Source organism: Delphinapterus leucas, chromosome 12 (genome assembly GCF_059928025.1).
Source record: "Delphinapterus leucas isolate spDelLeu-1000000601 "Yukka" chromosome 12, BTC_Dleu_Yukka2, whole genome shotgun sequence".
Taxonomy (NCBI): Eukaryota; Metazoa; Chordata; class Mammalia; order Artiodactyla; family Monodontidae; genus Delphinapterus; species Delphinapterus leucas.
The window spans coordinates 35,110,442-35,125,832 of record NC_143140.1 but is presented as its reverse complement, the minus strand read 5'-3'; the positions used below and the strand labels follow the sequence as shown (position 1 = coordinate 35,125,832).

The 15,391-nt window shown below is 32.8% G+C and overlaps 1 protein-coding gene across 1 annotated transcript in view; it reads right to left on the bottom strand.

The window, feature by feature from the left end:
- Window positions 1-4,274: 4,274 nt before the first annotated feature.
- The window catches only part of MANEA (mannosidase endo-alpha), a 74,148-nt gene continuing 63,031 nt past the window's right edge, over window positions 4,275-15,391 (bottom strand). The window contains exons 4-5 of the mRNA XM_022552790.2: window positions 10,289-10,365; window positions 4,275-9,468 (exon numbers count right to left, since the gene is read on the bottom strand). Coding sequence (XP_022408498.1) covers window positions 8,811-9,468; window positions 10,289-10,365 — 735 coding nt within the window. The 3' untranslated portion in view covers window positions 4,275-8,810. The remainder of the gene's footprint in view (window positions 9,469-10,288; window positions 10,366-15,391) is intronic.

Here is a 15,391-nt window from a genome sequence, read left to right as displayed (position 1 = left end):
AAATGAAATTATATATGCCAATATTATTTGGCTACAACCATGAAATCATGGAAGACGTCTACAGTTTTCTTGCAAGTAGCCCAAGGGTAATAGAATAACAATAAGAAATGTCATGAACAGAAATCTTGTGTAACACATTGTTTTGTATATGCAAAGCTTCATATGATCTATCTTCAGTTCAAGAAATGTTTAATTCACACCTGCTCTGTGCCGGGCACTGGGAATATAAAGGTGGAAAAGACTCACTAATTAGGGCCAGGCTTCAAAGTTCCAGGGAATGCTGCATTTCATTAAATTTAGTGTTGGATCTATGACTGTATTTTTTAAAGAAACTTCTATATTCTCTTTTCTATATGTATTTTATATTCTTAAAAGAAATTAAAACAAAGATATTTCCTACGCTCAATGTGCTTATAGTAGAAAGAAAGATACTCATGTATGAAACTTATCTCAAAACAAAGTAGCAGGTGCTAGAATAGAAGTGTACTTTGCCTAACCTGTATGAGTGTAGGAAAAACCTTGGGTGTAGGGAAATATTACCACATAAGGTGACACTATAGTGGAATGGCATAGTTTTCTCAGCTCTATGTCTACTCAACTGTGGGACATTGGCAATTTCGGTACATATAGTTTTCTTAAGTATAAAATAAACAAAAGCTACCTCAGAATGTTGGATGAGTATTCTGTGAAATAACATGGACAGCACTTAACAGTGTTTGATACACATTAGATTCTTGTTAGAAATATTTATATTTCCTTTTTTTCCTTTACCTTTCTGTCCCATTCTCATCCTCTTTCCAGTAGGAGTAAACTAAGTGAGGAACAATGGGAAAGACATCACTTAAAAAAAAAAAACAAAACCCACAAGAACCCAAGTCTTCATGAGGTTATAAGTTTTGGTTATCCCTCTGAAGTATAATCTGAGGGATAATATTACTGTAGCAGAAATTCTGAGGAAAAAAAAAGAGGAGAGAAGACTGTCATTTTAGGTATAGGACAGTAATGGGACATCTTGTATACCTTGAGAAGAAGTTTGTGCTTTCTTCTGTAGGCAGGCAATTTGGAGTCACTTACATAATTTGAAGCAAGAGAATGGCCTAGACTCTGAGTCTAGAGGTTGATTTGAGTTAGACAATACTGTAAGTATATAAACTAATTGAGAATATATAATAGGCCAAGTGAAAAATTATGATGTCCTGGATATGATCAGAAACAGTACACACAGAATAGTAAAAATATTTAGGAAATAGCTAGGGACAAAAAGGAAGTAGTACTTAATGGTTGATGGGATTTAGAGCATGAGAAAGTGTGATAAGGCAAAGAATGACCTTAGGTTTCTGGTTGTGTGGCATGAATGACAGTGTCATGAATGGAGAGAATGAGGAGGGAAGATGAGAAAGTCTACTACTAGTGGAAGAGGAATTGTTGGTCATATGGTAAAGATAATGATTAACTTAACAAGAAAATGCCAAATGGTTTTTGAAAGTAGGTGAAGTGTTTTATACTAACACCAGAAAAGTATGAGAGCTTTAGCATTGTCAGTCCTTTTAATTTTAGCCATTTGTATCAGTGTGTAGTAATACCACATTGTGGGTTTTTAAAAATATTAATATACAGAAAATTCATTTGTTGTTTTGGGTATGCTGGTGGGGGAGTTGTATAGCTTTGAATTTTGGCAGATGTACAGACTCAGGTAATCACTACCTCAGTCAGGATACAGAATAGTTCCCTCACTCCTAAACCTTAGTGGCTACTAATCTGTAGTTCTGCCTTTTCCAGAATGTCATATAAATAGAATCATACAGTACATAATCCTTGGATGCTGACTTCTTTTACTTAACATAATGCATTTGAGATTCATCCATGTGGTTGTATGTATCAGTGTTTTGTTACTTATTATTACCAAGCAATACTGTATGAATGTACCAGGTTAATTTATGCTTTTACCCACTGAAGGACATTTGGGTTGTTCCTCTTTTGAGTATAAAAATGACAGTAATGGCCGACATTTGTTGAACATTACCATGTTTCAGGGCTGTTTTAGGCACTTTATTTGTATTAACATATTTAATATTCACAACAATGTGATCTGAAAGGAAGAGATTAGAGTAATAAAATATAGAGTGGATGACAAATGTTAATTTTAAGGTTGGTATAATCTTATAGAATTTTTCCCCCTGACCCCCGGCAGATTTTTGTCTTAATTATAGAAATGCAGAATTTTTTTTCTTTTGATGCTGTTAATAACATTAGTATAAAAATAATTTTAGTGCTGATTAGCAATCTGAGCCATCATCCAATCCAATCCCCTCCTTTTAAAGATACGGAAACTGGACAGATCAATTTATAGTAAACGTTCTGGTTTATTTTTTGTTAATGAATGGTGAGTTATGGTTAATATACTACCAATTCAGCAAATGTAAATCTTTTTCTATATAAAATTCTGAGCTACATAGTTAATTTCATTTTCCTTTCTGGAACTAATCTGTATTTGACTCAGTTGCCTTTCATTTTGATTATTTATGAGAAAAGCTCTGTCATGGATATAGCTGATTAGACATAAGGAATCCAAAAATGTAAACTGTATCACATAAAACATAATGCTTTATAAGTTAAAAAATGTAAGTATCTTAAAAGAAGCTAGCACCTGACTTAAATGTATATCCCCTTCACCACTACACTCATTATTAAGATATATACAATGGAATATTACTCAGCCATAAAAAGATTAATATAATCTTTATTGTATTATATTATTAGTATCCTCTTTATGAGACTCCTCAGAAGAAATTCTTCTCTTAATAGCAAAGCAGCTATACTTTTCTTGAGAAATTTATTTCTATCTTATACTATGGACAATGCACAGTGTACATGATGAGATGTTATTTTTCATACTGGCTACTCAAAGCTTGGATTTTAAATTTGTGACCACCAGTATAGCAGTGTATTTACCACATTATTCAGTTTTTATTTAATGCTGGGCTCAATAGGTGCATTTTTATTCTTGCTCTCCTTTTAAGACTATATTGTTACATGTTATGTATTCTAACAAATCACTAACATCCTTTTTGAAACAAAGCAGATAAGAAAGGCAGGTGAGTTGAGACTAAGCAAGATAGGAAGGCTGAATAGTGGGCAGATAGGCAGAGGCAGGCAGGCAGGCAGCAAAAGGACAGAAAGTAGGTTGCAGAAGTGGAGACTAGAATTAAACACAATTACCTACAGTTTTTTTTCTACCTACTTGCCAGGCTTCAACAATGAATCCATATCTAAAAAGCAACAGAATAAAAAGCATTCCAAGTCCCTCTCAGTGAGAATTAATTCAAATCAGCTATTCAAAAGTCAAATTAGGAGGAATAATAGAGAAGACTGGCGGAGAGATATGCACCTAACTCACTTTTTTGGTGCTTTAATTTCTGATTTCTTATCTTATTCTGAGATAAGACCTGGGGAAAGCTATCACATCATCAGAGCCACATGGATTTACTTTCACTGACTTGTGTTTTATTGTTTCATACTTGGAATATATCCAATAATCATCACAATAACTAGTCATATGAAATCCCCTTGAGTGTTATAAAACATTCAGGACATTTTTCATAATCTAGTTTTACATTCTTTGCATCAGCAGTCACAAACTAATGACCAATGAACTGAGCCAACCAGTGAGTATTTTAAAAATCTTTTGCAGTATCTGCCAGCATGTTATAATTAGAAAAATTTACAAACACGCAGGCATACATACTTCCTCGTTTTAGGGACCCAAGCTACAGAAGGGGCAACACTGACAGGAGCTGTTAGCAACTACTCTTATTAGAAGACAGTTGTCCACAGTCGCTCTGACTGGGTTTAAACCTGATGCATTTACTTATATTGCCTGACAGTCTCCTATAGGTTTCTGCATTTTTGACCCTAGGTATAACGCCTATTTGAGAAATGTATTTTAAAATGTATTGACAAGGCAAAGTTTGCCTTGCATAGGAAAGGAGGTGCTTCTTTTCTGGCAACAAGAGCCATAACATCTTGCATTAGCTACTCAGAAGCTCTCAATACCAAATGTGTAGTCAACCATATATGCTAGTATCATATATGTATGTTCCTTTTTAAAATTCTGTCATTCGTTTATATATATTAATTTTGTAACAGTTTCTTATGAAAAATATGTCAAATCCTGTTTGCAAAGAATCAGCATGCACATATTCTTATAGGAGGAAACACTACCTAAATTTTATTTAAGAATGACTCAAGTAAAAAAATGAAATGAGAAAATAATGTGCATTAATGGAATATTTTATTTGAGGATTAAATTAAGCCTTTAGCTACAAACACTCATGAGGAAAAATAAAACAGAATTTCAGCTCAACTACTGTTCATATAATGACTGTCACTAAATATTGTTCTTACAAGATACCTAAAAAGCCAAGAGCATAATTTTCAAGAATGTACTTTAAATATAACAATGCAGCAAATTTTCAAGTAAGAATTTAGCTATCAGATTTGCAGTTGACTTTTTGCATGAAGCCAGACTGGACTGCACAATTTTAATAGTAATGGCTTAATAGTCTGCCATATGGATAATACGTTTGGGTAATTAACGATATATAGAACAGCAGTACTCAAATATAAATTTAGTGTGTATAAACTAAAAAAAGTGTGGCTGCTATTCTTAGGTGACTGTGTTCAAACATATACATTTCTAAAAGGTACTGCATGTATTACAAATGAATTTCTTCTATTTTTCTCTTTTGCATATGATATTTTCAAGATCCGTATAAAAGTCACATTGTTAGATACTATAATCAAATTAACATGGTGATATATAGTGCTTTGAAAATGGCTTTTATAAAATGGACTAAAAAATACTTTTATGCATGGACATAATGTATTTTAAATGCTACTGAGTAGCAGAAGACTGCCACTTTGTGTTTATAATGATTGTTGTTTTGACTTTTTAAACAGGTTAAAAATCTAAAGTAGGAGATATCTGTATATGTATGGCTGATTCATTCTGTTGTGCAGTGGAGGCTAACACAACATTGTAAAGCAACCATACTCCAATAAAAATTAATTAAAAAAATCTAAAGTAAAAACACAAAAGCATGACAATACAATCATATAGTATAAGTTGAATTGTATACAGAATTATCACTACCATGGTACATCATTATTTTGTTTCATGAAATAATTATTTCAATGAGATAGACTCTAAGGCTTTTTAACTTTATGGTTACATTTAAGGTTATATAAATGAGAAATTTGAACTTCAATATATAAGATGCTTTAAATGAAGTTTAGAACACACAATATAAAAAGTACCACTATGTTTTGACTTCAGTAAATTTTAGATCTATGATTATTTGCTTATTAGGTCTTAAATTATTTTTTCTTTTGATATAATAAATGGTAATTACAACAACAAAATCTAGTAACATTGAAAAATGTTCCCCCCTTCATTAATAGTTGGGAATATAATAGCACTACTGCTAAGTTCTTTGACTTGACTAAGGATGACTCTGTAAGTAAGCCAAAGTAGTACCTGCATTCTGAAGGATAATAATCCTGTATTAAGCATACTATAACATTTAGCCTTTATGTGGATATATAACAGTCAGTATATAATTTAAATTTAAAGTACATTTAAATTTACAGTACTTTTTTTTAAAAAAAGGAATAGCTGAGCCAAAAATCTATTTTTGGCTCAATTTTTCTTTTTGAAATTGTAAATATTTATAAAAATAAAATTTGCTGGTCGTAAATAAAGTATTGCTTCTACACTATGGGACATGAGAGTGTTCGACCTTAATTCAAAATTTAGATAAAGACTTTTAAGGACTGCTTCTGTAGGCACTATAGAGTTTAGGAGCAGTCACTATGTTTAAATTGAATAACTGTGATCAGTTTCAAAAAGGGCTTGGTTATGAACTTGGTAGGTTCTCTAGTGGCTTGTTACTTTTGCTGTTTTAGGGTAAGATCAATTTTCTAAAGGATGTTGGAGCTCATATATGATTATGCCCAAAGAATAAAAAAATAAACCATCTTCCAAATTAAAAAAATTCATATTTTTGTGTGTATAACACAAATTCACAGATTTTAAAAGTACAGTTAAAAGATATCTACTTTTTAAATGCTGTATATTTCAAATAGAGAAGATATATAGAGTGGCGACTGACTACTACTTTTGAACTGTTAATCAGAAATTAAACATTTCATAAAAAAAACAGATTTTTATATCTAAGATACAATTTATTCCCTGTATGCTTTTATTAGGTGAAAGTTAACTACTTCATGTAACAAAAGAGTCATTTTTAAACTACTCTTAAAACAAAAAAGTTAATATACAGCTGAGATCAACATCAATTACAGCAGTTTTTGACAATATCAGTCCTTAAAGAGAGTAGTAAAAGATTTGATTTCTATACAGTCAAAACAATTAGACTGATTAAACCATAAAATAATTCATTTTGATTCATGCATTGCATATATTACACTGTTTTTTCTTTAACAGTTACTTTAGTTTATTGAATTAAAAGCAAAGAATTGATTTCTTGTGATTATGCAATCTAAACTTGTTATAAGTCAAATGGTAAAGGCAGCTGTAATGAATACCTGAGGAAGATTTTGAAAGCGTTCTTCCCTAAGAATAACAAAATTATTAGAGATAATTCCTTCTAATAACTGTTTTTTTAAGAAGAGGAGAAAAGAAACATGATATTCAAATAGTTATAAATCAGTAAACTATCATTAGAGCTGATTCCAAACATTCTTCCCTTGAGAATTAATTAACTTTCTGCAATGAAGACAGACTCTGTTTTATCTTACTTTGAAACCAACTGTCAGTGGCTGGTTGGGGTAGTGCATTAGAACAAAGCTCAGAGGGAAATTCTGCAGTCCTAGATTATCTATATGTCTGCAATGGGAGCAGGAGAGAAATGGTGGTGTCCGTGTTGAGGATTTGCTGACCTTGTTTTTATACACTTTCTCGTAATCTCAGAACTATTTCATAAAATTGTCATTATGGGTTCAACTATACAACATAAGCAATGACAAAAATTCCTGTGTGTTAGACATCTCTCTAACTAAACTTTAATAAAATATGGTATGTTATAAATATTATTAAGTATACCATATTTAGAGTTTATCCCTAAGATAACATATAGTGGCTAACTGGATGTAAGAAAAAAAAAATCCACAGGTTGTATCTGTATGAGTGTTCCTATGAAGATACTTAGTTGTAACATTATAGTGATTTATTCTTGTAATTTCCTCTACAAGGTGAATTACTAATTACTATTATACTGGTTTCCCATGGTCTGAACATTCTGAGAAATGGCAAATTCTCAGTTATAAATAAGTTTAACATTAATCATGCTTCTTTTCAAAGACATGATAGTTAACTTAAAAAGCACTGCTTAAAATTAAATTTGTCTAATGAGTTATTTTATGATAAATTCCACTGCTAATTTGTTTCTGAATGAATGTCCATATATTCAGAATATTTATATGTATTGTTTAGTATTTCCCTATTGCTTACATTTAACAAATTAAATATCTAAAAAAAAATTCATGTAATAGCATATATATTAGATTCTTTTACTATAGTTCTAGTTACAAATATTAACGATAATAAGAGTGTATTTTATTCTGTAGTTTTTAAAGTAAAGAGATTCATTTTTACAGATGATTAATTTGTCACACTATGACAATTGATCACAACTCTTTAACCTGTTAGGTAACATAAAAGTATAATGTTTTTAGATGGGGATGTTATATTATAGACAATAAAGTCTTAAATATTTCCATCATTAAGTGTTATACCTAATAAAAAGTCAAACTTAGTAATGAACTTTCATTTCCATATCCTTAAAATCTGAAATGGTAAGTAAATTTTCTCTATTAGTTTTAGTAAAAACAGTTTAAAATCTTAAAAGAAGGCAATCCAATGATAGTATCAACTTTTTCTTATCTAACAGTTGGTCTCTGATTAATATTAAATTGAAAAATATGAATAAAATAAGTTAAAGATTGACAAGGTACCCTAAAATAACATTTGAGGCACTGTATTTTCATAATTGTAAAGCAGCTATTTTTTTTTAATAACTCAGAAGCAATCCTTAACCTTTATGAAAAGATTTTCCTTCTAAAGCCTGAAATTTATAATGTAGAAACAAACATTAGACATGCAAAACACCTAGCAAGCGCTAGGAAACCAAAAATCTGCAAATGATGATACATATTGTACTATAGAAAGCAGACCTTCCTAACAAAATATGGTTCACAGTAAGGTAAGGCTTAAGGTATATGATATTTTTCTGAAGAATTGTTATTGGAGAGTTATCCAGAGTCTGAATGCTAATATGATGAAGTTGAGTGGATCATTAAAAAAATGAAAAAGGAACCATGTACATTATCTTTTAGGTCTTTGTTCTTCAATAGACATATCAAATATATACACAGTCCTTTTTCTTTGGGCCCAGAATACAAGTAGGATTTAACTGTGTGCTAACTACTCTATATAACACAAGCAATTACCTATTGTGAAACAAAAATAGCTATAAAGCAGGATTTCAATTCCAGTCAGAAATTCACCAAATTATGCCACAAGGAATGTTATTTGCACAACTTTTCTCAGTGCAACATCGCCATTGTGAAAGGTGGCAATGATAATATTACTACCTTTAAAAATATACAAATTATTTTTATTAGAGCTAATAGTACATACTGACTTTGAGAGTTTTCTTTCCATAACTCAAAACAAAAGGAATGTATTGAAATTAGGTGATATCTATAATTATTAAACTTTAATCAATGCATTAAGAAACAGGTAGCTGGTGATCGAATGCATAAGTTGCTCTTTCCTTACTGTATTTTTCAGACCACTTACGAGTTAGATCTAGATAAAGACTTGGTTTATGAGGCCGGTAATCCAGGTACACGGTATTACTGATTCTTTTGGGAACAGCTTTTTCAATCTGAGTTCCTTCATGCCACTCATTAAAAGAGGTGATGGAAATTATACTGGGGTGGGCTTGGAGTGCAGCACTCAGAGCATCCTCATAATATTTCCCATTGACTCGGTTGCGAGTGTTTTGACTGTTCCACGGACGGATGCTGGTATCTATGTATCCTGGGCCCACACTTGGGATGAACATTAGGTCGAACTGATCACAAAAAAATTTTAGCTTAGCCCAGTTCTCATAGGATGAGCCATAAGTAAAGCCATTTGTGGCAAAATACGTATAAATTCCATCAAAACCACCTCGAAGAATTTCATATCTATGTTTTTTTTCTACTAGAAGTGCAATAAACAATGCATCATAAGGAGAGTTGCGAATGCTCTGAGACCCTGAGCTGGTTAACAGATTGGCCCATTTTTCAGCTGTTGTGATATAGGAATCATAGACATAAAACAGTGGAAGAGCACTGCCATTCTTAGTCTTGTACCTGTAAAAGGCAGGATGATTTCCATATCTAGAATACAAACATATATGAAAGCAAAATGAATATTCATAACTCAGTTGCAATAGACAATGTTTATGTATTGAAAATGAAGGTAATCAGTGCAGTTTAAGCACACTGTTCACCTTTGGGGAATTAGCTATATAAGTGTAAACATTAAAAATGCATTTTTAATTTTACACATTGAAGAATGAGATACTGGATACATTAACAAACAAGAAATTATACTGAGGTTTAGAAATGATGACTAACACAATAAAAAGCCCATTTTCTACATGAAAATACTGTTTGTTTTTGTTTTTTGTATAAGTGATAAATGTCCCACTGTTGCTGACATGTTTTTTGTAAGAATATGGCAGCTGTCACAGACTATTATTAGTAAACCCTTAAACAAAATGAAACTGTATTAATAAATTCTTTCCTTGTAATCATACTAAATGAAAATATTAGATGTGGATCTGCCATATCTAATAGCAATTCAAAATTGCAAAAGCAGTTCACATTTCATACTCTGAACTTGCTTTTAAAAAGACAACTCTATATTCATATGATTTGCAGAATACTAATTTAAATGTCAGATGACAGAAATCATAGTCTAATATACACATAAAACAGGTTCCTGTTTTTACTGTAACTATTCATACAGAAAGTGAATTATAAGGAAATTCAGAAATGTTCTTTAAAATGATTGCAGTATTCATTACAAAATTAGTTTAAACTAATTTTAATATGTCATACTGTAAGTCATTCAAATCTCTCAAATATAAACATACTTATAACAGTAATTATCATTGGATCATATAACAGTAATTATAGGACAGAAGAAACTCACTTGTCTATAATGTATCTGATATTTTGGTACATGTTTTTATCATCTCGATTCTTATATGGTTCAATGTGAAAAGTGACCTAAAACAAAAAATATTGATTAGAGAAAGAATTATGATGTAAAAATAAAAAGGAAATCATATTCCATATTTTTAATAACCTTAATTTAAGATGAATGTGTTTTTTATTAAAGTATAGTTGATTTACAATGTGTTAATTACTGCTGTACAGTGAAGTGACTCCGTTATACATATATACACATTCTTTTTTTATATTCATATTCTTTTCCATTATGGTTTATCATAAGATTTTGAATATACTTCCCTGTGATATACAGTAATACTTTGTTGTTTATCCATTCTGTATATAAAAGCTTACATCTACCAACCCCCTCCCCTGGCAACTACCATTCTGTACTCTATGTCCGTGATCCTGTTTCATAGATAGGTTCATTTGTGTTGTATTTTAGATTCCACATGTAAGTGATATCATATGATATTTGTCTTTCTCTTTCTGACTTCATTTAGTATGATAATCTCTAGTTGCATCCGTGTTGCTGTAACTGGCATTATTTCATTCTTTTTTTTAAAGGCTGAGTAGTATTCCATTGTATAAACGTACCACATCTTTATCCATTCGTCTGTTGATAGACATTTAGGTTGCTTCCATGTCTTGACTATTGTGAATAGTGCTGCTATGAACATTGGGGTGCATGTATCTTTTTGAATTATAGTTTTGTTTGGATATATGCCCAAGAATGGGACTGCTGGATCATATGGTAATTCTATTTTTAGTTTTCTGAGGAACCTCCATAGTGTTTTCAACAGTGGCTGCACCAACTTACATTCCCACCAACAGTGTAGGAGGGTTCCCTTTTCTCCACACCCTCTCCAGCATTTGTTATTTGTAGCCTTTCTAATGATGGCCACTCTGACAGGTGTGAAGTGGTACCTCATTGTAGTTTTGATTTGCATTTCTCTAATAATTAGCGATGCTGAGCATCTTTTCATGTGCCTACTGGCTATCTGTATTTCTTGTTTGGAGAAATGTGTATTTAGGTCTTCTGCCCATTTTTGGATTGGGTTGTTTTTTTTGTTGAGTTGTATGAGCTGTCTGTGTATTTTGGAAATTAAGCACTTGTCAGTTGCATTGTTTGCAAATATGCTCTCCCATTCTTTAGGTTGTCCTTATTTTTTTTATAAAGTTATTTATTTATGGCTGCATTGGGTCTTTGTTGCTGTGTGCGGGCTTTCTCTAGTTGCGGCAAGCAGGGGCTACTCTTCGTTGCAGTGCACAGGCTTCTCATTGTGGTGGCTTCTCTTGTCGTGGAGCACGGGCTTCAGTAGTTGTGGCTTGCAGGCTCTAGAGCACAGGCTTAGTAGTTGTGGTGCACAGGCTTAGTTGCTCTGCATCATGTGGGATCTTCCTGGACCAGGGTTTGAACCCGTGTCCCCTGCATTGGCAGGTGGATTCCTAACCACTGTGCCACCAGGGAAGTCCTGTCTTTTCGTTTTGTTTATGGTTTCCTTTGCTGTGCAAAAATGACAGATTTAATATGTACTCTTATTCAAATAATTTATAATAAAATTACTTTAAAAAATCAAAAACTAGTACTATAATGGACAATAGTTTTCAGAATGCTTGCTATTGATGTGGTTTATATATTTCTACTATGATAGCAGAAAGCAGTAACCAAAAAGGTTATATATAAATCAAGAAAAACTAATTATGGCTACCAAAACCATTTTGTATGTCATTTATAACTAGTGGAGTAGATTAAGGGAAATATCATGTGTACTGTCTACTTAAGATCTGCAAAAACAACTATGAGAATTTTCACTTTTATTACTAATTTTACTGACTTACCATTAACCATTACTTTATGGCAATATAATAAACTAAAATACTGTCAATAAGAGTTCAGTTTCTATGAAGCATGTATGGAATTAGAGACTTCTATGCTACTGCAATATAGCTACTGCAATATAAAATGCCTTTGTTTTCAACCACCTAATTAAAGTGAAATATACTAGTTTTCACATAATTATAAAGTCAGACAGCATTTAGTGAAACTAGAATTCTCTACTTTTAATAAGATTTCAGTAATATTATACAAAGAAAGTTTTTATTAGTAACAAAGTAAAGTAAGGTCAATTTCGTTTGTGCAGTATATTGTAAGTATGGCTAGGGCAGTTAGATTTTGCAGTAGCTCTGGTATGTATGTGCTTTTTAACTTCAATTGAAAGAAAAGTGGCAAGGGTATAGGTATTTTCATACTCTTATATATAATGTAACCTTGGGTAATCTCCCTTTAGCTGTAACATTTCCTAAGTAAGTTTCCAATTTATACATAAAGGACACCAAATTTAAGCAAATATCCTATATTATAATGAATTTGCTTTTGAAGTTGCAAACTCTACATGGCTTCCTTCTTTTTTGTAAAGTGCAGATCAATACATTTATAGTAATTCAAAAAGCCACTATTTTATACAATAATAAGTTAGAAATATGAGGGAAAATATTAATTGCAATAATATTACCTTGTAGGCTTAGTGAATAAATAATGTGATGTATCACCATTCCACTGTTCCATTTGGAAAAATCTATTAGACCAATATACTATAATGACTTTAAAAATGATAGAATGCTATATACAAAATCAAATGTTTGCATTATCTTTAGATGGGGAAGTAAGAGTCCTATAAGTGTTCCCTCATTTCATGCTTCTAATTTTGACCATGCACCCAAAGTGTACTTCCTAAAGTGAAAATCTGATGATCCTGGAGAGTGATATTAGCAATATGATGCCATAAAATGTTCCTACTATTTATTCCTTTTTAAATCAACAAATTGGACATTCATACATGAGCAAAAGTGCCTTTGTGGTGTTCTGGGACCTAGTGTCTTATTCCAAGGAACACAGGAGTAGTCTCACTCACCACAAAGATGGTAAGAGACAAACGTCTGCTCGAGGTGGGGAACCAGAGGAGCCAGCCAAACTGCCCAGACCCCTTTTGTTCTTGCCAGGCACTCACATACAAGACAGAGAACTTGCGGAAGTCTAGACCTCCCAACGGGAAACTCCAGCACATAACTGGAGACAAAAAAAAAAAGCTAGTTTGGTTGCAACAGAAGGCAGTAGAGAAGCTTTCCTGGCACCATGCCTCTGCCCAAAGAAACACTGAAAGGGGAAAAGGAAAGCAGGGAGTGAGTGCCCAGCTAGACTGGAAGTGGCTGGAAAAATCATTTCTCCACCAGCAACTGGATTACTAAGATGGGAGCTTTAGAACCAGGGGTAGGGAGGATATTAGGAAAGATGCAAATTAGAACTTCAGTTGGTGGGAAAGGGATTGTTCTTAGCAGAAGTCCACCTAGGAGCCAATGGGATCACCCTACTGGATCTGCAGGTGCCCCCAATGTACCCAGTGGTAAACCCACACTTTCCCCCCACTCTACGTTTGCTCCTTGTGTGGGTCCCAAGTGCCACTGCAAGAGAAAGCTCCAGTAGACTGAGAGCCTGCTCAGAAACCATGAACTTGAGCTATAGCAACCTTCTGGAAAACAAGAGAGGTTTCCAGTAGCCAGCCTGGTGAACTGTAAGAAACAGAGATGGCATAAATGTTTAAAAACTCACCCAAAAGAGGGAACAAGAAGACTGGAGCAGGTATAAATTCACAAAAACAGTAAAAACCCGGATAATATCAACACTACAGAATATAACATACCATCTGCTGAAGGCAACGAGAAAAGAGTTAAGACTACTTCATATGCAAAAACAACAATGCAAATCTAAAGGGATTATGAAACATCAAGGAAACATGGCATCACATAAAAACTATTTCTAGCAAACTCAAAGCCACAGAATATTGCAACCTATCTGATAAAGAGTTGAAAATAGATGTTATAAAAAACTCAACAGGTTACAAGAAAACTCAGAAAGACAATTCAATAAAATCAGGAATAAAATATGTGAACAAAATGACCCTTTAAAAGAGAAAGAAATTTTAAAAAAGAACCAAACAAAAATTCTGGTGCTGGATAGCATGCAATGCAGAGAATATGTAGCAAGGCAGAGCATATGAAGATAGAAAAACTGACTTGGAGGATAGAAAATTTGAAATGACACAAAAGAGAAGAGGGAACTTAGAAAAAGAGCAAAGAAAGCCTACATGATCTATGGATATCCATATATCCATCCATATATCCTGACAAATGTCAGGATAATCGGAATTCCAAACAGAGAAGGCAGGGGCAGGAAGTTAACTTAAAGAATAATAGCTGAGAACTTCCAAAATCTGAGGAAAGACTTGGACATACAAGTCCACAAAGCTAGTAGATCATCCTAGTATCTCAATGCAAAAAGACATTCTCCAAGATATTAAAGGCAGGCAAGGGAAAAAAAAGAAGAGAACTTACAAAGGACTGCCAATAGGCTGTCAGCAGATTTCTCTGTAGAAATTCAACAGGCCAGAGGACAGTGGAATGACATATTTGAAGAGTTGAAAGATAAAAGTGGCCAGCCAAGACTACTTTATCTAGCAAAGTTATCCTTTAGATATGAAGAAGTAAAGCCTCTCCCAGACAAACAAAATCTGAGGGAGTTCACCACTATTAGATCTGCCTTGCAAGAAATGATGAAAGGAGTTCTTCAAGCTGAAATGAAAACATACAAAATTACAAAATACTCTGGTAAAGATGAGAAACATACAGCCAGACTTAGAAAACTATAATTCTGTAGGAGGATGGTGTGTTAACTACTCAACTATAGTATAAACGTTAAATGAAAGTAGGAAAAATAACTATAAGTTAATAAATATAAACTGAGGCATCAATATGCAAAAGGGAGGAGCAAAATAATGGATACCTGCGGGGTTAAAGATAAGTTTCTATAAACCTAAAATGGACTGTTTTATCTAAGAGATGTTTTATGGAACCCCCCCCCTTGATAACCACGAAGCACAAATCTAGAGCAGACGCACAAAAGAGGGGGGAGAAGAGCATACCACCATGAAAAATAACCAATTTACAAATGTAGGCAGAGAGAAAAAGAAATAATGGAAATACAAAACCAGACTGCAGTTGATAAGATTACATATTAATAATTGCT